Source organism: Rhinopithecus roxellana, chromosome 13 (genome assembly GCF_007565055.1).
Source record: "Rhinopithecus roxellana isolate Shanxi Qingling chromosome 13, ASM756505v1, whole genome shotgun sequence".
NCBI classification, from domain to species: Eukaryota; Metazoa; Chordata; class Mammalia; order Primates; family Cercopithecidae; genus Rhinopithecus; species Rhinopithecus roxellana.
The window spans coordinates 133,525,051-133,548,528 of NC_044561.1; the positions used below are offsets into that span (position 1 = coordinate 133,525,051).

Below are 23,478 nucleotides of genomic sequence, written 5' to 3' on the forward strand. Positions count from 1 at the left end.
TGCTCAACACCACTAGTTATTAGGCAACTGCAAAATTAAAACCGTAAAACAGCACTACACATCTTCTGAATGTCTAGAGGCTGACCACACGGTCTTGGCAAGGATCTGAAGGACTGAATTCTCCTTCACTGCTGGTGGTAAAGTGACAGGGTAGAGCCAGTCTGGAAGACTATACCTACCACATGATCCAGGAGCTAGTCCACTTTTCAGATGTCCATATACATATGCAATGGACTGAATACTCCTATTTCCCCAAATTCTTATGTTGAAATCCAAACCCCCAATGTGATAATATAGGGAGTTGGGGTTCTTTGGGAGGTAATGAGGTCATGAGGGTAGAGTCTTCATGAACGGGATTAGTGTGCTTTTAAAAGGGACCCCAGACAGTTCTCTCATTCTCTTTATCTCTACCATGTGAAGACACAAGACGGCAGTCTGCAACCTGGAAGATGCCCTCATAACAATCTCACCATGCTGGCATCCTGATCTCAGACTTCCAATCTCTAGGCCTGTGAGAAATAAATTTCTGTTCTTTATAAGCCACCCAGGCTATGGTACTTTGTTACAGTCGTCTGAACTGACTAAGACACCATACAAACATCTGCACGTGAATGTTCGTAGGAGTTTTACTTACAATAAGCAATAACTGAAACAATCCAAATGTCCACCAGTAGCTGAATGGCCTAATAATTGTGGTATACCCAAAAAATGGACTAACACTCAGGGAAAAAAGGGAAATGAGCTACGGTTACACACAATGACATGAATGAATCTCAATGTGCTAAGTGAAAGGAGCCAGAACTCCCCTAAAATTGTACACACTACAATTATATTTATGTAAAATTATAACAAATACAAACAATATACAGCAACAGCAGATCAGTCGCTGTGTGGGGATGGGAGATGTCGGGGAGAAGCAGGATGATGGGAGTATAAACGGGAAGAGGAAATGTTCATGGTGATGGTGTGTCTGTCATGTGGTGACAGCTTTCACAGGTATATATATGTGACATATATGTATATGCATGTCAAAGGTTATCAAATTGTAAACTTTAAATATACACAATTTATTATATGTCAACTATACCTCAATACAACTATTTTTTTTTTTTTTTTTTTTTTTTGAGATGGAGTTTAGCTCTTTTTGCCCAGGCTGGAGTGCAATGGTGCGATCTCAGCTCACCACAACCTCCGCCTCCCGGGTTCAAGCGATTCTCCTGCCTCAGCCTTTCGAGTAGCTGGGATTACAGGCATGCGCCACCATGCCTGGCTAATTTTTGTATTTTTAGTAGAGACGGGGTTTCTCCATGTTGGTCAGGCTGGTCTTGAACTCCCGATCTCAGGTGATCCATCCGCCTCGGCCTCCCAAAGTGCTGGGATTATAGGCATGAGCCACCGCACCCGGCCCTAAATACAACTATTAGAAAAAAGGAAGCCCAGGGCCACAAACACAATTAGGTACCACACAGTCTCTCTCTGTAGAGCTTTTTAACTGAATGTAGTACAGGTGTAAACCATGGCAGAACTGGATACAGTCCAGGCACAGTCCAAGGGACCCTGGTGAAAAGCTGATGTCTGATGGAAGATATCCCAGGGTGGACACTAACTGGCAGATAGTCATGTTGTGTGTTCCAGGGTATAAGCTAAATCTTAGGTGAATCACTAGAAAGCGCTGCTGCTGCAAACACACCTGGCTTACATCATGTAGCATTCTTCCCCACACCACCACTTAACCTCACCTTCATATTGCCTCATCTACCCAGATGCCCTCTCATTTGTGAGGCAACATTAAAAAAGCATCATAAGGTTCCTTCAGGTCAGTGTCACATTATTAGCTTCTCTAGTTACTTAAGTAAGAGATAACAGTCTCTGTGGCAGAGTGGATTTTCCAAAAATGACCACAGCAGTATTTCTGGCCCCACATCCTCTTCAGAAGTCTGCTGTGCCACATCAAAAGGTGGCGCCTATTTCCTTCCCCTTGTAACTGCCCTGACAAACAGTATAGTACAACAGATGCTGCGTGGCTTCTAAGACTGTGTCATCAAAGGTGGGGTGGCTTATGCCTGTCTCTCTCTCTCGACAATTGTCCTTGGAATGTGGCCACCACATTTTAAGGAAGCGCAAGCCAAATATGGGAGAGGCTGCATAGAAGTGCTCTGGCCACAGATCTAGTGAAAGTCTCCACCAACAGCCACCAGACCTGTGAGGGAGGGAGCCATGAGCTAGTTCCACCTCCAGTGGCACTGAGCTGAGTAGAGCAGAGATGAGATGAGATATCCCCACTAAGCCCCACCCAAACTGTAGACTCAGGATATAAATAGACGTCATTATGTTAAGCCATTAAGTTCTGGGTGGTGTTTATAGATAACCAGTCTCCTTTCATTGAATCTAAAGAGTGCATTCAGAAAGGAAACTAGTTTCTCTCTCCCCCGCCCTACGTTGTCTAATGGCTAATTACCCTTCCCATAATCATTTATCATGACGCAGCAACAGGGCATCTTTACAAATAAGCTGCTTCTCAAATGGAGAGGTCACCATAAATTGCCAGAATGACCTCAGGCTAAACTCATTTGTGAAAATCCAGAGCAATCATGTATCTAATGAAATCAACCTGTTGAACTCCAACTTGTCTGTGGAGGCCACATCCTTATGTTGTCATCCCATCCAAAGTGGATGAAGCACAAGAAAACAATGATTTCTCATGATGCAAGAAGTCAAGAACTGTGCCTGTTGTTTGAGATGATATAGAAAGATTATTTGACCCAGAGAATGTAATGATTCTGCTTTTAGCAAAATAATTAAGCAGCTCTTGAAAATGTTACTTATCTGATTTCTATATTTCAGCATTACTCATAATAATAATACCTACTTACTGGAAACTTACTGAAGAGTCTGGGACACTGCCGTGGAGGCTGGATAGCTCCGTGGAAAGAGCCTGTGGCTGGGAGCTTGGAGATCCAATTGTATGGTCTCACGCAAGCATGGCCCTTTTCTGATTTGCAGATGTGAAATGGAAGCCCTGGGTTTGTGATTCCTAGGGGCTGTCTGAAGTCTGACTTCCTCTAACTTCTGAGAATGGAATGTGGGTGCTGATTCACATGAAGTACTTCACATTTTATCCAAGGAAATGCATCCTGAGACAATTATCTTAAAGCTAACCAAGAGCATTGGCAAACAAACCATTTTATTACATTCAGCAGGTTTTCCCCATGTCATTAGTGGGAGTTAAATAGAAAAAGAATGCAAGAAAAAGGAACAAAACCTTGAGCTAAAGGGAAGACAAACCTCTGGAGTTCCATTCAAACTGCTCAGGCCTGCCCACCTCCACCACCTCCAGTAGCCCATCTAGCTGGTGAAGTAACAAGAGGTACATCCAAGCTACTGCTATTGCTGCCAACAGACCATGCCTCCGCCAGGTGCCATTCCTAATTATCTTTCCAAATCCAAACGTACTGGTCCTGAATGCAGCTCTGAAAGATGTTCACAGTGAGGGGAGTGAAATGAACATTTAAGGACTGGTACTGTATGCAAGGCCTCCACTCCTTCTCCTGTTTAGGAAGATCTAATTTGTGTCAGCCAGGGGAGAAAAGCCTTGACTGAGTAGTCCCATCTACCACACACAAAATACACTGATCAAACTCATTTATGGTAATGGCACTAAGCAACTGATTTTTAAAATTACAGCCCTGAAATTTCTGGAAATAGATATTAATAGTAGCTATCAAGATCATGTTTAAACAGAATGCAGTAAGTACATTGTGATTCTGGGAAAACGTTGTTTCCCAGCTGCTATGTTTGACATTAAAAGGAATGCCCTGAAAACAGGAAAGAGTTCTTTCACTTCACTGGGACGGAAAAGCCTTCACTTAACTTCTGCTGTGTATAGTAAAGAACACAGGCCTGGCCGGGCAGGGTGGCTCACACCTGTAATCCCAGCACTTTGGGAGGCCAAGGCGGGTGGATCACGAGGTCAGGAGATCGAGACCATCCTTGCTAACAGGGTGAAACCCTGTCTCTACTAAAAATACAAAAAATTAGCCGGGTGTGGTGGCACGCACCTGTAATCCCAGCTTCTTGGGAGGCTGAGGCAGGAGAATCGCTTGAACCCAGGAGGCAGAGGTTGCAGTGAGCCGAGAAAGCTCCACTTCGGTCTGGGTGACAGAACAAGACTCTGACTCAAAAAAAAAAAAAAAAAAAAAAAAACCCAAAAAAACAGGCCCAAGAAAAGCCTTGAGATACAAGCTGTTTCTATTCCCTGGTGGCTCCAAGAAATGTGAAGCTCTTGGTCAACGGTTGAGCCTTCTGGATGAAGATATCTTGTCATCAGGAAAGAAAATGATTAGACTCCAGGAGTTTTTATTGCTTCACTGTGGAGAACTTATGAATAGACACAGTCCACATAAAGAATGGGTGGGACGGCAAGGCTGGCCATTCTTGTTCCCCTTTGTTCAAGTATTTTTAACCCCTGGAACACAGTGATATTTACAAACAATAAGATCTTTCTGTATACTTAGTTTCCATGCAAGTGACAATGTAAAATGAAAAGATTTAGACTTTCAACCTAGACTTGATTCAGATCAAAAGTCTTATCTACTGCCAGCACCTTTTTTTATTTTTTAACTCTGGGAAGTCATTCCTATGACCTAAGATTCCAGTTATAGAAGAGGAAATTAAACCAACTAAGCTCTGCTTGGACTATGAGGAATTCCTAATGCATTATTTTAATGGCATTCTGTCTACTGGAAGAACTCCCAGCTTTCTCTAACCTTTCTCATCCCACCCACCCCTAGCCCAGTCCTAACTGTTCACGGAGAGAGGATGCTAGGAAGGTGGAAGGGTGAGAAAAGGAAGAGTGGCATTCTGGAATGTTTTCCAGAGAGGAAACTAAAGTCCTTTTTTTTTTTTTTTAAAGTGGGGTAGGGGATGAGTAGAAATAACATTCCCCCTCAAGGCTAGACACATAAGGGAAAGAGGGATCACATGTGAAAAGGAAGTGTCTCTATTCCCTTGTCTTTTCCAGTATGTAGTGTCTAGGAAGAATCAGAAGAAACTTGTGCTTTCAGGCCCAATCTCTTTAGGTCAGGAAAGTCACCTTTCTATAAGAATCTACTCAACCCACAGGCTTTGAAATGGTGGGAATGAGTAGTGGCCTAAGGGAGTATGAGTAACACCAAGTACCAATCTCATGCCTGCGCTGTGCAGGTAGCAAGCACCATACTTAATACTTCATACCATTTATAAAGAGCATTTCCTTTTTCTCCTATTTGTCTCCTATTCGTATTATTACAAAGGAAGCTGTGAAGGACTGAGATATTTTTATTTGTTCACTAGTTCTTACTCTATTGATTCTTCAATCTAGGGGGACACACAATTCTGGGAGAATACAGGTAACTACTTCTTTTCCTTGCTTAGGAAAGAGGGTGGGGAAAATAAGAAAGAATCCCAAAACGACACATGCTAGGAAACTTCTGGCTGTGGTAGAGCAAAGAGGCAGATAGATCCTTTCCCTAAAAAAAAAAAAAGAAACCCAACCCCCCTCCCAAAACACAAATATAAACCCGGACAAAAGTGTCACAAATTACCATTTTAGGGCAAATCAATCAAAAGTAAACAACAAACTAAGAAGTATTATTGGTCAGACACAGTGGCTCACATCTGTAATCAGCACTTTGGAGGCCGAGGCGGGTGGATCACCTGAGGTCGAGTTTGAGACCAGCCTGGCCAACATGGTGAAACCCTGTCTCTACTAAAAATACAAACATTAGCTGGGCATGGTGGTGTGCACCTGTAATCCCAGCTACTTGAAAGGCTGAGGCAGGAGAATTGCTTGAACCCAGGAAGTGGAGATTGCAGTGAACTGAGATCGCGATCACGCCACTGCACTCCAGCCTGGGCGACACAGCAAGACTCTTGCCTCCAAAAAAAATATATATATATATTATTATTCATGAACTGGGCTAAGTGGCTCATGCCTACAATTCCAGCATTTTGGGAGGCTGAGGTGGGAGGACCAAATGAAGCCAGGAGTTTAAACCCAACCTGGGTAACATATCAAGACTCTACAATTAAAAAACTAAAAAAATTAGCTGGGTGTGATGGCATATGCCTGCAGTCATAGTTATTTGGGAGGCAGAGGTGGGAGGATGACTTGCACCCAGGAATTTGAGGCTACAGTGAGCTATGACTACACCACTGCATTACAGCCTGAGCAGCAGAGCAGTGAGACCTTGTCTCTTGAGAAACAAAAAGAAGGCCAAGCATGGTGCTCACGTCTGTAATCCTAGCACTTTGGGAGGCTAAGACGGGAGGACTGCTTGAGCCCAAGAGATTGAGACCAGCCTGGGAAATACAGTAAGGCCCCACCTCTACAAAAAATTTAAAAATTAACCAGGCGTAGTGACACGCACCTGTGGTCCCAGCTACTTGGATGGCTGAGGTGAGAGGACTGCTCGAGCCTGGCAGGTTAAGGCTGCAGTGAGCTGTGACTACTACTTCATTCTAGCCTGGTGACATGGTGAGACCCTGTCTCAAAAAAACAAAACAAACAAAACTTCTACACAAGTGTTCACAGTAGCATTATTTTTATTTTTTTTTTTTTATTTTTTTTTTTTTTTGAGATGGAGTCTCGCTCTGTCGCCCAGGCTGGAGTGCAGTGGCCGGATCTCAGCTCACTGCAAGCTCCGCCTCCCGGGTTCACGCCATTCTCCTGCCTCAGCCTCCCGAGTAGCTGGGACTACAGGCGCCCGCCACCTCGCCCGGCTAGTTTTTTTGTATTTTTTTAGTAGAGACGGGGTTTCACCATGTTAGCCAGGATGGTCTCGATCTCCTGACCTCGTGATCCGCCCGTCTCGGCCTCCCAAAGTGCTGGGATTACAGGCTTGAGCCACCGCGCCCGGCCGCATTATTTTTAATAGCTCAAAGCCCAAAGTGGAAATGTCCATCAGCTGATCAACAAAACGTGGTATATATCCACACAATAAAGTATCATTCAGCTGGCCGGGTGCAGTGGCTCACGCCTGTAATCGCAGCACTTTGGGAGGCTGAGGTGGGTGGATTACCCAAGGTCAGGAGTTCAAGACCAGCCTGGCCAACATGGTGAAACCCTGTCTCTACTGAAAATACAAAAAAATAAGCTGGGTGTGGTGGCGGGTACCTGTAATCCCAGCTACTCGGGAGGCTGAAGCAGGAGAATCACTTGAACCCAGGAGGCGGAGGTTGCAGTGAGCCAAGATCGTGCCATTGGCTCTCCAGCCTGGGTGATAAGAGTGAAACTCTGTCCCCCCCCCCTGCAAAAAAAAATCAGTTATAGAAAGGAGTGAAATACTAACATATGCCACGTGGAAGAACCTCAAAAATGTGGTACGTGAAAGACTCCAGTGACAGAAGACCACAAATGACTCCAGTTTTGTGAAATGTCTGGGACAGGCAAACCCATGGTGGCTGCCTAGGGCTGTGAGGTGGTGAGAATATTCTAAAATTTATTGTGATGATGGTTATACAATTAATTATGTGCATATACTAAAAACCACTGAACTGTCCAACTTGGTGAGTTGTATGGTATGGGAGTTATAAAAAAAATAACAACTAAATCTGAGAAACTCAACTCTCAGAAGATAACTTTATAAGACATCTGTGGTAGGCCCATAAGCTGTTCATGTCTTAATCTCTGGAACCTATGAACATGTTTATTTACCTGGCAAGAGAGTTTGCAGATGTGATTAAGAATTTTAAGGAGAGGAAGATGAGCCTGAATTGTCCAGGTGGACCCAATCAAATCACACAAGGCCTTAAAAGCAGATAACCTACGGTCAGAGTGATGCAATGTGATGACTTGACCAGTTGTTGTTGGCTTTGAAGATGGAGGAAGGGGTCACAAGCCAAGAAACATGGTTGCCTCTATAAGCTGGAAAAGGCAAGGAAATAGATTCTCCCCTAAAGCCTTGAGAAAAGAACACAGCTCTGCTGACACCTTGATTTTAGTCCAGTAAGAGCCATGTTGGACTTCTAACAAACACAACTCTAAGATGAAAAATATGTGGTTTAGCTACTACATCTGTAGTAATTTCAATAGTAATAGAAAACGAATACAGTATTAAAAATTATTTGTTTTATATAGAAAAGAAAATGAAATCTAATGAATCTTAACAAATCATCTGGAATAAATGAAGAAGTATAAAATATCAGAAACATGTGACATAAAAACCTCAAAACCACAGATAATAGCGGAGACAACATTCCTGACAATACCAAAAAATTTTTTTCCCTTAATTTTTGCTCAGTATACATGAAGTACCCAAATGATACGTACAGGTAAAAGAATTTTCACAAAGTGAATATACCATGTAGCCGCCTCCCCCAAATCAAGATACAGAATGTAATCAGAATCCCAGAAGGATTCCTCGATTCCCCTAAAGATAACCACTATTCTGACATCATAATAGATTAACCTCACCACTGTTTTGGCTTCACTCAAATGGAACTATAGTTTAGACTCCTGTGCATCTGGCTGCTTCAGCTCAATATTACATGTGTGAGATTCATCCATGCTGCTGCATGTTGCAACAGTTTGTTCTCTTTTTTTGCTTGTTTTGTAGTACCTTATCTATCACAATTCATTTATCCATTCACGTCTTGATGATTATTTGGGTTGTTTCCAGCTTTTGATTCTTATGGAGACTATTCAACTTCAGCAGATACTGCCAAAGTTTTCCAAACTGGCTAGAACAGTTTAGAGCCCTATCAGCAGGGTGCAAGTGTTCTTTTTCCTCTGCTTCCTTGTCAACACTTGGTATTATCAGCTTTTTAAATCAGGCATTCTGTGTCTAATCTGCTGCAGGCATAGCAAAGTCTAGCTATAATTTATTTTTTAAACGCTAATAAAAATTTGATCCTGAGGGCCAGGTGCAGTGGCTCATGCCTGTAATCCCAGCACTTTCGGAGGCCGAGGTAGGCAGATCGTGAGGTCAGGAGATAGAGACCATCCTGGCTGACATGGTAAACCCAGTCTCTACTAAAAATACAAAAAAAAAATTAGCCGGGAATGGTGGCAGGCGCCTGTAGTCCCAGCTACTTGGAAGGCTGAGGCAGGAGAATGGCATGAACCCAGGAGGTGGAGCTTGCAGTAAGCCAAGATAGCGCCACTGCATTCCAGCCTGGGCAACAGAGCGAGACTCCGTCTCAAAAAAAAAAAAAAAAAAAAAAAAAAATTAAATCCTGAAATTATTTTGCTTCCTATTCTCATATTTTACATGCATCTTTGTTAGTATTTCTTACATCATACTCATGTCTGGAAATATAATTTTATTTCTTTCTTTCCAATTGTTTTTTTTTTTTTTTTTTTTTTGAGAAGGAGTCTCGCTCTGTCACCCAGGCTGGAGTGCAGTGGCCAGATCTCAGCTCACTGCAAACTCCGCCTCCTGGGTTTACGCCATTCTCCTGCCTCAGCCTCCCGAGTAGCTGGGACTACAGGCGCCCGCCACCTCGCCTGGCTAGTTTTTTGTATTTTTTTAGTAGAGACGGGGTTTCACCGTTGTTAGCCAGGATGGTCTCGATCTCCTGACCTCGTGATCCGCCCGCCTTGGCCTCCCAAAGTGCTGGGATTACAGGCTTGAGCCACCGTGCCCGGCCCCAATTGTTATACCTCTTATCTCTCTTTCTGCCTTACTGCCCTGACTAGAACTTTATTTTTTAACTTTTTGTAGAGACGGGGGTCTCACTATGTTGCCCAGGCAAGTCTCAAACCCTTGGCATCAAGGGATCCTCCTGCCTCAGGCTCCCAATAGAGCTTTACATACAACATTGAATAGAAGTGATGAGAGCAGGGTCTTGTCTCTTTCCTCATCTCTGGAAGAAAGCTTTCAATAAGTCACCATTAAGCTTAATGTTCACTATAAATATTATTTTTTGTAGATGCCCTTTATCATCTTTTGAAAAGTCCCTTTATTGCCAGTTTGTTAGAAATTTTTCTGTGGCGCTTTTTTTTTTGAAACAAATAAACAGGAGTTAAATTTTATCAAATGCTTTTGTTCATCTACTTTGATTAGATCACATTTTCCCCTCCATTTTGATAACTTACTCTGAAGGACTTTAATTCACTGAAATCTTTTGAGAGTGCATGTGGCCAATTCTGATGAATATACTGTGGCCAATTAGAAGGAATGTGCAATCCACTGTTGTCTGGTGCAGTGTTTTATAGATCAGTCAGGACAAAGTATTTAATAGCATTACTTACATCTTCCATAGCTCTACTAAATTTCATTTGCTTTTTCTATTAGTTAATGAGAGAAGTGTGTTAAAATCTCCAAATATGCCTATTTTGCCTTTTAGTTCTATCAGTTTTCCTTTATATTCTCTGGGGCTATGTTACCTGATACATATGAATTTACGATGTGCTCTAAGTGCCTATAAAGTCTTACTGGGCAGCATGAAGTCTTCCAATGTTGTTTTCTAAGAGTGCCTTGGCTATTGTTATTGTTTTGATCCTTTGTCATTATGGACAATCTCTATCTCTAGTAATATTTCTTTCTGAGAAATGATGCTTTGAAATTAATATAGCTCTTCCAGCAGTCCTTTGGTTAGTGCTTGCATAGTACATCTTTTCCAACTCTTTTACTTTCAGTCTTTCCATTTAAAGTGAGTCTCTTGTACACAAATCATGGTTGGGTCTATTGTTTTTAATCTGAAAATCTTTGTCTTTTAACTGGAATATTCAGCCTATTTACCTATAATGTGATTTTTACATATTTGGGTTCACATCTATTACTATACCCTTAGTTCTTTGTTCCTTTTCTCTCCTGCCTTATTTTGGATGAATCAAGTATTAATATTCTATTTATATTCTATTAGCCTCTTATTTTCCATTCTTTTATTACTTTAATTGTTAATATGTGATGTTAAATATTATAGTAGCCACACTGAAAAACTCAAAACTATATATATTTTATCAAATATATTAAAATACGATCATTTCGACATGTAATCAGTATTTTTTAAATGAGGTATTTTACATTCTTTTTTTCTATATTGTCTTCTAAGTCTTCAAAATCTAGTGTTTTATAATCACAGCACATCTCAATTCAGAATAGCCACATTTTAAGTTCTCAATAACTCCATGCAGCCAATGTCGACTGTAGCAGAGTGCAGCCCTAGAGATTTACAATGTGCAACCCTTCACTTATTCAGTCTATGGCAAATTAATTTCCTAACCTTCTGAAAAATTCAAAGGCCTTGCAACACCTTAATTACATTTACTGTCCCCCTCCTAACTTTTGAACCATTTTATCTTAAATTTTCAACCTACATATATCTTTAAACAATATTTTTATTACACTGCAGTCAATATTCATATATATTTACCTTCACATTTACTCTTCCACTGTTCTTTATTCCTTCCTGAAATTTTGTTTCCCTATGGGATTATTTTCTTTCTGCTACAAGAACTTCCTTTTTCTTTCAGAATGGGCCTGACAAATCCTCTTTTTGTTATCTATTGAGAAATCGGCTGTCAATCTTATTATTCCTCTTAACCTAATATCTTTTTTCTCTAGCAAATAAAGATTTTTTTCACTGTCCTTGACTTTTAGCACTTTATGATGACACTCCTAGCCCTCTCTTTTCTCTTAGTATAACCCAACTGTATGTGTCTTAACCCTTCTATTATGTCCCTTGTCTCCATTACACAATGTTTTTTTATCCTTTCATTTCTCGGTGCTTCACTGTGGATATTTCTTACTGATCTATCCTCTAATTCACAAATCTTCTCTGTGTTGAATCGTTGTGAAACACATGTATGGGAGTTCCTAACTCAAGCTAATGTGTTTCTTAGTCCTAAAATTTTCACTTGGCCAGGCGCGGTGGCTCACGCCTGTAATCCCAGCACTTTGGGAGGCCCAGGTGGGCAGATCACCTGAGGTCAGGAGTTAAGAGACCAGCCTGGTCAACATGGCAAAACCTCATCTCTACTAAAAATACAAAAAAAAAAATTAGCCAGGCATAGTGGTGGGTGCCTATAATCCTAGCTACTCAGGAGGCTAAGGCAGGAGAATCACTTGAACCTGGGAGGCGGAGGTTGCAATGAGCCGAGATCGCATCATTGTACTCAGGCGACAAGAACAAAACTCTTGTCTCAAAAAATAAAATCAAAAAATAAAATAAAATTTTCATTTGATTCTATTTTACAGATTCCAGTTCTCTGGTAAAACTCTCTCTCTTCATCTGTTTCCTTAAACTCATAAATTGGTTATTTAAAAAATCTAAGAGTTCCAATATCTGGATCACCTCTTCTTTTCCTGTTACTCATTCTTTCTCTTGATTTTCATTCATTTGATCCCGCTTATTGGCATGCCTGGTATTGTTGTTAATTAATTAATTATAGAGACAGGGTCTCACTATGTTGGCCAGGTTGGTCTTGAACTCTTGGCCTCTAGTAATCCTCCCACCTTGGCTTCCCAAAGTGCTAGGATTACAGGCATGAGCCACTGTGCCTGGTCACGCCTGGTATTTTGATGGAATGCAGGATACCATGTTTCAAAGAGTATAGAGGCTAAGTTTCTCCTGGCAGGTAACTAGAATAAGGGCTGATCACCTCATCCAATCAAAATTTTGAAGTTGGATTTCAAGCTGATACCTTCTGGTCAACCTTTATTTGTAGGACATAATTCTTTTGAGGTCTCAACCAAAGGCCTGGAATATTTCCCATGGTCATTCCTCTTTGGCTGGCCTTGAAATCTAATTTTTTTGTCTACCTACTCCTATAAGAACAAAAACTGTGCTTAAGTTTTTTAGGCTTTGGTAATAGCTCTCTACTGAATTTCTCCTTCTGAATTTGAAAAATACCTTAACAGCAAAAGCTAAGTCAAATGTTGAGTTAATTATCCTCTTTCTCTCTCTTTCTCTTTATTTTCCCAAAGAGATGGGGTCTCACTCTGTTGGTCCAGGCTGGAGTGCAGTCGTGTGATCAATGCTCACTGTAACCTTGAACTGCTGGGCTCAAGCAATCCTCCTGCCTCAGCCTCCTGAGTAGCTGGGACTACAGGCATGTGCCACCATGTTGGCTGAGTTCATTACTCTTTTTTTTTTGAGACGGACTCTCACTCTGTCGCCCAGGCTGGAGTGCAGTGGTGTGATCTCGGCTCACTGCAACCTCTGCCTCCAGGCTCACGCCATTCTCCTGCCTCAGCCTCCCAAGTAGCTGGGACTACAGGCACCCGCCACTGTGCCCAGCTAATTTTTTGTATTTTTAGTAGAGATGGGGTTTCACTGTGTTAGCCAGGATGGTCTCGATCCCCTGACCTCGTGATCCGCCCACCTCGGCTTCTCAAAGTGCTGGGATTACAGGTGTGGGCCACCATGTCCGGCCTCATTACTCTTGAGGTTGTCTTTTTCCTGGGATCTCGGGCCCTCAACATCTTGGCTGCCTTAGAATCCCTCAATTCAAATTTTAGTCCTGCTACTCAGTGATTCTGAAAAAAACTCTGGACCACTGCTTTGTCTGGCCTCTATCCCATGTGAAAAGTTAGCCACCGCCCTAAGGGAAAAAAGCAGGGGTAAACATGGGCTCTGACTCAATAGAATTTTTCTCTACAATTTTGGCTCCTGCCTAATTTGACCTGGCTGCCTTGGTTAGTCCCCAGTACCTTCAAAGATATTTATTTTTGTATTTTAAACAGTTTTTACAGTAGTCTCGTCAGAGATTTGGTCTGATATTCTTTTATAACCATAAACAAAAGTTTTACTTTACTAAGTTTTAATTACTCATATTTTTTTTTACTGACTAATCTATAAACTTCCTGAGAATAGAAACTATTGTTTTTCCATAACTTCTATTTAAACACTCAGCACACTACTTGACACAGAACTTACTATTTGATAAATTATTAGCTATTTTTTTTTTTTTTTTTTTTTTTTTTGGAGCCAGAGTCTCACTCTGTTGCCCAGAGTAGAGTGCAGTGGCGTGATCTTGGCTCACTGCAAGCTCCGCCTCCTGGTTTCATGCCATTCTCCTGCCTCAGCCTCCTGAGTAGCTGGGACTACAGGTGCCCGCCACCATGCCCGGCTAATTTTTTGTATTTTTAGTAGAGATGGGGTTTCACTATCTTAGCCGTGATCGTCTTGATCTCCTGAACTCGAGACACGCCTGCCTTGGCCTCCCAAAGTGCTGGGATTACAAGCATGAGCCACCACGCCCAGCCAATTATTAGCTTTTATATTAGGAAAAAGAGCTTAGAATGCAAGTAAAGCGTAACACATAAATATATACCTGCTAAACCCATTCCAGCCCATTAATTCTTTTAATTCTACTTATCTCCAGTAAGAAATATCTAATCTTTTCTTCAGTGGCCCACATATTAATGAAGTACATCCCCCAATAAAACTGTATTCTCAATGTTAATCTGAGATTAAACTACTTCAGGCAGTACTAAAATATTTTGTTCGTTTATTAAAACTATTTTGTACTAGATTAAGTGATTTCATTATTCTTTAGATTTAACCAATCCATTTCTAGGTCTAGCATTTAATCAGAAAACAATGAGATTTTTCATTCAAAATAAAGGTCTCAAATCAACCTTTAGGGGCATCTTGATTACATTCAGTTAGGGTTTTCCAGAGCAAGAAAACAGTGATGCAACACAAGCTCTTAGATATAAAATCTAAAACCAAAGAAAAGTTTACTGAAAGTATAAATAATTTCCCTATTTCAGTTGGTTATTCTTGTATTATCAACCTTGTACCATCAACCCCTAAAGACAACAGCTAAAAAAATTAAAAGTGGTTGTCTCTGAACAGCAGAAATTTTAAAGATAAGGAAATAGGGAATTGGATTACCACTTCTCACGATAAGCTCTTAAAAATTATTAGTTAGTCCCAAATTTAAATAAAAAACATAATTGTGTATAAACACAGGCACTGATTTTTAAAAAAGAGAAAAAAAAGGAAGACCCAACCCTTAAAGCAATAGTACTGAAAGCTGGTTACATAATGCCCTGGACTCACAAGACACCCCTGAGGCAGCCATTTATCCTTGTGGGGGGTTTCAGTCCCAGATCTGTAAACCTGATAATAAACCAGAATGCCAAGACATTTTCAACATGAATATTCTACTATTCTAAAGCTTCAATGTATGATAAATGGCAGGGCACAAGTTAAAAGAGAAAAATGTTAAATAAAAGCTAAACTCATAAGGGCTTGTTTTGTAATGGATGCTTAATGAAATTACAGTGATCAGCACAGTAATTTTAGGGTGACTCTTAAGAGAGTTAACGAAAGATGATATGGGTATTAGGGAATCTATCTCCGTTGATTAGACGGCTTCTTCATAAAGCACGCACGTTCCAAGCATTAATGATCCATCTGGGGCCTCTGGGAGCAGTATGTGCTAAGTGTCACGTAACAGCTTCTGCTCTCATAAACGAGATAAGTGTCACAACCTGCTCTTTTCTGTAGACTGTGAGTAGTCAAGAGACCAAAGTACTGAACCAAAACTGCTGGCTCCAAAGGATGGGCATGATCATCCATTTATAGCTAGACAGGGAAAGGGCACTGACACTTCTCATATGATTCTTGACAAATTAAGAGCACTATTAGATATGGCTTTCAGTTTTAAAAGATTATGCATTTCAAACCAGGTGCAGTGGCTCATGCCTTTAATCCTGGCACTTTGGGAGACTGAGGAGGGCGGATCACTTGAGGTCAGGAGTTCGAGACCAGCCTGGCAAACATGGTGAAACCCCATCTATACTAAGAATACAAAAATTAACTGGGCATGGTGGCAGGCGCCTGTAATCCCAGTTACTGTGGAGACTGAGGCAGGAGAATTGCTTGAACCCAGGAGATGGAGGCTGCAGTGAGCCAAGATTGTGCCATTGCACTCCAGCCTGGATGACAGAGTAAGACTCCCTATCAAAAACAAACAAACAAACAAAAAGATTATGCATTTCAGGCTGTCCAATTTTAATTTACAGATCTTGAAATGAAAGAACCAGTATGCTCTTTGCTTCTAAAGGGAAGGAACAGATAGATATCTGTCTCACAGGAAACAAAAGCCAACTGCCTCTCACAAGCAATACATACGTGTCATCAAAGTGTCCATAGGAAGAAAGCAGATAATTGGGTTTGTAGCAAAGACTGTCAAGTGTACAAAAAGAATTTTCCTTATGTATGATTAACTATCCTATATCATATTTCCCCCTGCATTTTAAGTACCAAATGGAAAAAACTTCAAATTATTAATTGATTTGTGTGTATATATAATTCTGTCTCTGTATTAAGGTAAACATAGAAGAACCCAAGAGGCATGGAATAATTGACTTAAATTAATGTTTGAATTATCTCCATTTAATCAACTTGATCCATGGGAAAGTTCTATAATCAAAGAGGGAGTAAAATTTTTTTTTTCAGAGACAGGGTCTTGCTCTGTCATCCAGGTAGGAGTGCAGTGGCGCGATAATCGCTCACAGTAGCCTCAACTTCCTGGCTCAAGTAATCCCTCTGCCTCAGCCCTCCAAATAGCTGGTTTGAGGTGGGAGGACTGCTACCATGCCTGGCGATTTTTAAAAAAATTTTAGTAGACAGAAGATCTCACTATGTTGCCCAGGCTGGTCTCAAAGCATAAGCGATCCTTCAAGGCGGAAGTAATTTACAATGTTCTAAAATTACTTAAGTTATTGTCTAGCAAAATTTAAAACTTAGGTTATATGAAGACACCTAACAGCATGGAAGAAAATACAGACACACCTTAGATGGTACTTCATCTTCTTGTGCTTCATGGATACTGTGTTTTTTACAAATTGAAGGTTTGTGGCAACCCTGTATCAAATAAGTCTGTTGGTACCATTTTGCCAACAGTATGTGCTCACTTCAATGTCTCTGGGTCAAATTTGGTAATTCTTGCAATATTTTAAACTTTCTCATTATTATTGTAACTGTTACCAGTGGTCTTCGATGTTACTATAGTAATTGTTTTCGGGTGCCATGAACTGTGCCCATATAAGACAGTGAACTTAATCTGTAAAATTCTGTGTGTTCTGAATGATCCACTGACTAGTTATTCTGTCTCTCTCCCTCTCTTTGGGCTTCCCTACTACTTGAGACATAAAAATATTAAAATTAGGCCAACTAATAACCCTACAATGGCCTCTAAGTGTTCAAGTAAAAGGAAGACTCGCACATCTTTCACTTTAAATCAAAATCTAGAAATGCTTAAGCTAATTGAGAAAGGCATGGCAAAAGTCAAATGGCTGAAAAGCTAGGCCTCTTGTGCCAGTTAGCCATGTTGTGAATGCAGAGGAAAAGTTCTTGAAGGAAATTAAAAGTGTTACACCAGTGAATATACAAATGGTAAGACAGCAAAACAGCCTTACTGATGATATGAAGAAAGTTTTCATGCTTTGAATAAAAGATCAAACCAGCTACAACATTCCCTCCCTTAAGCCAAATCTGAATCCACAGCAAGGCCCTAATTCTTCAATTCTATGAATGCTGAGATTGGTGACGAAGCTGCAGAAGAAAAGTTTGAAGCTAGCAGAGGTTGGCTCATGATATTGAAGGAAAGAAGCCATCTCTATAACATACAAGTGCAAGGTGAAGCAGTAAGTGCTGATACAGAAGCTGCAGAAAGCTACCCAGAAGATTTAGCTAAGATCACTGATGAAGGTGGCCACACTAAACGACAATTTTCCATGTGGATACAACAGCCTTCTATTAAAAGAAGATGACATCTAGAACCTTCATAGCTACAGAGGAGAAGTCAATGCCTGGCTTCAAAGCTTCAAAGGACAGGCTGTCTCTGTCATTAGGGGCTAAGCAGGTGGTGACTTTAAGTGGAAGCCAATGCTCATTTACCAGTCCCACAATCCTAGGGCCCTTAAGAGTTACGCTACATCTACTCTGCCTGTGCTCTGTAAATGAAACAACAAAGCCTGGATGACAGTACATCTGCTGATAGCATAGTTTATTGAACATTTTAAGCCCACTGTTCCTTTCAAAATATTACTGCTCACTGACAATGTAACCAGTCAGTCAGGAGCTCTAGTGATGATACAAGGAGATTAATGTTGTTTTCCTGTCTGCTAATATAACATCCATTCTGCCGCTCACAGATCAAGGAGTGGGTTTAAAATTAAAATGTTCAATAAACTATGGAGTCTTGCCTCTTCAAGCCAAGATCATGGACTTTAACCAAATGACAAAGGGGAAACAAATGAAGCAGCTTAAAGAGAAGTAACAAGATCAATTTCAAAAACACTTTGGTAGTAGGCTAGAAGATGGACAAGAAGATGAGAAAACTACTTATGTCTATGTAAAAATCTGTTGTACACAAATGTCTACAACAAACCAGGCAGGGTGGGATGTGCCTGTAGATCCAGCTACTTGGGAGGCTGAGGTGGAAAGATCACTTCAGACCAGCCTGGGAAACATAGTGAGACCTCATGTCAAAAAAAAAAAAAAAGTTCATAACAGTGACATATATAATAACTCCCCCAAAAGTGTAAGCAACACAAACACCATCTTGAACAGAAGAACGGATAAATATGTGGCATAGCCATACAATGGAATATTGTTTGGCCACAAAAAGGAATGAAGTACTAGTATATGCTACAGCATGGATGAACCTTAAAAACATGATGCTAAGTGAAAGAAGTCAGTCACAGAGGCCCACATATTGTGTGATTCCATTTATAAGAAATGTCCATAATAAAGAAATCTACAGGATAGAAAGTAGATTAGTGGTTGCCTGTAGTAAATAGAGAATGACTGTTAATGGGTATAGGATTTCTTGATGGAGTGGTAAAAATATCCTAAAACTGGTTGTGGTAATGGTTATACAACTCTGAATACACTTACAAAAAAAAGCCCACTGAAATGTACATTTTAAGTGGATGAATTGTATCTTGTGTGGCACATCTCAATAAAAAATGTTCTTTCTTAAAAAAAAAAAAAGTAAGTGTGTAATTTTCATTTATGCTTGAGGTTTCAAATCTATAACCAACTTGAAACTGCCAGCATTCACGTTCCTGCTGTTCAAAAAGCATGAGACTTCTCAGGCCTGAGTGTGGAAGCCTTTTTAGATTGAAGTTTTATGTTTGGCTTCTTTCACTTAGCATAAATTATTCAAAGTTCATCCAAGTTGCAGCACGTATCAAAACTTCTAATCCATGAACAAGGGATGTCTTTCCATTTATTTAGATTTTCTTTAATTTCTTTCAGCAATGTTTTGTATTTTTCAGTATATTAGACTTGTGCCTCCTAATACCATATTGTTAGAATAAAGGGGAAAAACACATGATCATCTCACTACACACTGTAAAAGCATTTGGTAAAATCCAGCAACCATTTATGATTTTAAAAAATTCAACAAACTAGGAATAAAAGGTAATTTTCTCAGTCTAAGAAAGGGTACCTATGAAAACCCACAGTTGGCTGGGCACAGTGGCTTATGCCTGTAATCCCAGTACTTTGGGAGGCCAAGGCGGGCAGATCACTTGAGGCCAGGAGTTCAAGACCAGCCTAGACAACATGCAAAACTCCATCTTTAACTAATACAAAAACTGGCCAGGTGTAGTGGCACACACCTGTAATCCCAGCTACTTGGGAGGCTGAAGCATGAGAATCACTTGAACCCGGGAGGCAGAGGTTGCAGTAAGCTGGTAACACCACTGCACTCCAGCCTGGGTGACAGAGTGAGACTCTGTCTCAAAAAAAAAAAAAAAAAAAGAAAAACCCACAGCTTTAACATTATACTTAATGGTGAAGACTGAAAGCTTTCCCCTTAAGATCAGGAACAAGAAAGAATGTTCTTTATCACTATTTCTATTCAACATTTTTCTGCAAGTTCTAGCTAAGACAGACAAGAAAAAAGAAACAAAAGGCATCCAGATAGGAAAATAAGTAAAATGATCTCTACTTGCAGATGATGTGATTTATATCTAGATTTTTTTAAGAGATGGGGTCTCACTATGTTGCCCAGTCTGGGTTCAAACTTCTGGGCTCAAGTAGTCCTCCCATGTTGACATCCTGAGTAGCTGGGACTACAGGTGTAGGCCATCACATCCAGCTTATATCTAGAAAACCTTTAAGAATTCACATAAAAACTTGGAACTAGTAAATCCAGAAAAGTTGCAAGACGAAAGATCAATATACAAAATTCACTTGCATTTACAGTAACAGTAAATTAAAACATTTCCATTTATAGCAGCATCAGAAAGAATAACCTATTTAGGAATAATAGTGAGCCGAGATCGCACCACTGCACTCCAGCCTGGGCAACAGAATAAGACTCTGTCTCTAAATCAATCAATCAATCAATCAATCCCTTTGAGAACTGCTTTCACTGCCTCCCATAAATTTTGGTATGCTGTGTTCATTTTTGTTCTCGGAGTATTTTCTAATTTCCCCTGTGATTAATTTTTTGTATTGGTTATTTAAAGTGTGTGCTTTAATTTTCACTTATTTTCCAATTTTCCTTCAGCTATTAATTTCTAATCTTTCATTGTGATCAGAAAAAAATGAAGAACATTTACATGCTTTCAATCTTTTCATTTATTTCATTTTGATCTTTGTAGAGACAGGGCCTCCTGAGGCTGCCCAGGCTGGTCTCAAACTACTGGGCTCAAGTGATCCTCTCACCTTGGCCTCCCAAAATACTGGGACTATAGGCATGAGCCACCGCATCTGGCCAATTTCAGTCTTTTTAAATTTAATGAGACTAGTTTTAAAACCTAACATAGGGCCTAACCTGCAATCTTCCATGTGCACCTGAGAGAAGAATGTGTATTCTGCTATTATTGGGTGCAGTGTTGTATAATGTCTTTAGGTCTGCTTAGTATACAGTACTATTCAAGTCTTCTATTCCCTTGCTGGTTATCTATCTGGTTTTATCTCAATCATTTCTTTTTTTCCTTTTTGCAATGGAGTTTTATTATTGTGGTAAATAAACATAACAAATCATTTTAACCATCTTTAAGTACATGGTTCAGTGGCATTAAGTATATTCATATGATTGTGCTACCATCACCACCATCCATCTCTGGTACTTTTTTCATTTTGTAAAACTAAACTGTATACCACTCCCTTTCTTTTTTCCCTCCCCCAGCCCCTGGCAACCATCATTCTACTTTTTGTCTCTATAAATATTACTAACTCTAGGTATTCCATATAATTGGAATCATGTAGTATTAGTCCTTTTGTATATGGCTTGTTTCATTTAGCACAATGTCTTCAATGTGCATCGTGTTGTAGCATGTGTAAGAATGTCCTTCCTTTTTAAGGAATAATGGTATTCCATTCGATCATATAACACACGTTGCTGATCCATTCATCTATTGACGGACACTTGGGTTGCTTCCACTTTTTGGCTACTGTGAATAACACTGCCACGAAAATGGGTGTGCCTAAAATATTTCTCCACATCTCTGCTTTCAATTCTTTTCGGTGTACACCCAGAAGTGGAATTGCCAGATCACAGGGTAATTGTTTACTTTTTTGAGGAATTGCCATACTATTTTCCACAGCAGTTACAACATTTTATAGGTCCCCTCCAACAAAGCATAAGCTTACCCATTTCTCCGCATCTTTGCCAACACTACTTATCTCCTTTGTTAGCCAGCGGAAACTGGCATGGAGATTCTTTTTTTAAAAATTATTTTCTCTTCTCTTTTTTACTTGCCACTGGCTTGAAGCTGAGACATGGAGAGTCTTAGTAAATCCTCAATGATTATCATGACTTTTCTGTATGTCCACTGCAATATGCTTGGCTCTTTAATCTTAAATGAGTTGAGGATCATCACTTAAAGTCATGTACAAATTCACCCAAAAGGGACCTGTTAATGGCAGATCTTCTTAATCAATCTGTTCCTCTACTACGTTATTACCTCTTTTGCATGAAATTTGTATACTAATGTTGTAGCTATACCTTTTATGCCATTTTGGTGAGGTGAGGTCTGATGTGAAGAGATCAGGAACATAGAACTCCATTCCCTTTTTGTGTTGTACTTCTGTGCATTTGTGCCCAAGTATGAAATGCAATCAAGAGTATCAGCTGCAAGCTGGGGAGAATCTCTGTAACTAATACTGTATGTGAGGACACTAGAAATCGAAATTGTATTTTTTAGCAGAACGGATGAATTCTACAGGTTTCCCTTTTGTATGGAGAATTAGAGTTCACTCTCCAAAGTTATATTTAATGTAACTTTAAAAAAGCATTTAACCTGGACTTAAATAAGAAAGTGCTACAACAGATGAGTAATACTGGAAATATTGGGTGCTGTGGAAAGGTAACAAACTTACTTCATCCAAGTGATAGTCAAGTTACGGCTGGACTCTGAGAATGTGTTCCTAACATTCTGTATAGGACTCATCATTTCTTCTTGATCGGCTCACAGCAGCCTCTGCCTCCCAGGCTCAAGTGATCCTCCCACGTCAGCCTCTCAAGTAGCTGGGACTCCAGGCACACAAAACCACGCCTGCTGATTTTTATTTTTATTTTTGTAGAGACAGCATTATGCCATGTTGCCCAGGCTTGAACTCCTGGGCACAAGTGATCCACCCGCCTCAGCTTCCTAATGTGTTAGGATTATAGGTGTGATCCACCATGCCTGGTCAGGACTTATCATTTCTAATGTGTGACAGGTAGTAAGCTACGACACTCCAGCAGTTGATTTGGCAATTACTCTCACATGGGACAAAAGAATCATACGATTACCTGATAGCCTTCTGTTTTCTTCTGACACCACTTCAGCAAGGCGTTCCTCTTTGATCCTCCATATTCTCTGGCCAATGCTGAGAGAGGGTCTTTCCTTTCTTCTCTGAAAACAACCCAAAGTTGAAACATTTTTTGTTTGGCTACCAGAGTAAGAGAAAAGTCTTAGTTTGCATTTTTAAACAGGAGAAATGTAAATACAAAGGCAAGACATAGTTTTTCATACATTTGATTTTTAGTTTATGGCCCCATAGATGCACTATTGTCAGAATTCTCTGCTAACTGAAGAAAGGGACTCTATACTAATCACCCACATAGAAAGTGGCAAAGACAGTACAAAGTGCATTTAAAATTAATAAAATGCGCCGGGCACTGTGGCTCACGCCTGTAATCCCAGCACTTTGGGGGCCTGAGGTAGAGAGATCACCTGAGGTCAGGAGTTCGAGATCAGCCTGGCCAACATGGTGAAACCCCATCTCTAATAAAAATATAAAAATTAGCTGGGCATGGTGGCGGGTGTCTGCAATCCCAGCTACTTGGGAGGGTGAGGCAGGAGAATCACTTGAAACCTTGAGATGTAGGTTGCAGTGAGATGAGATTACGCCATTGCACTCCAGCCTGGGCAACAAGAGTGACACTGTCTCAAAAAATAATAAAATAACCATTCATGTCCTTTATCATCTCACCATTTTAAAAATTACTTATTGTAAAATATACAGGGTAAGGTTATGCAAGGTGCAGGATTCTAAGGCATAACAGTTCTTGCCTTCAAGGGGTCTACAATG

At 40.3% G+C, this 23,478-nt stretch overlaps 1 protein-coding gene across 6 annotated transcripts in view; it reads right to left on the reverse strand.

The window, feature by feature from the left end:
* Positions 1–23,478, reverse strand: part of SPECC1L (sperm antigen with calponin homology and coiled-coil domains 1 like) — a 146,322-nt gene that overhangs the window by 24,161 nt on the left and 98,683 nt on the right. For all 6 annotated transcript variants that reach the window (XM_010376305.2, XM_030914075.1, XM_030914078.1 and 3 more), the window contains one exon: positions 22,697–22,799. In XM_010376305.2, the coding sequence (XP_010374607.1) occupies positions 22,697–22,799 (103 nt within the window). The remainder of the gene's footprint in view (positions 1–22,696; positions 22,800–23,478) is intronic.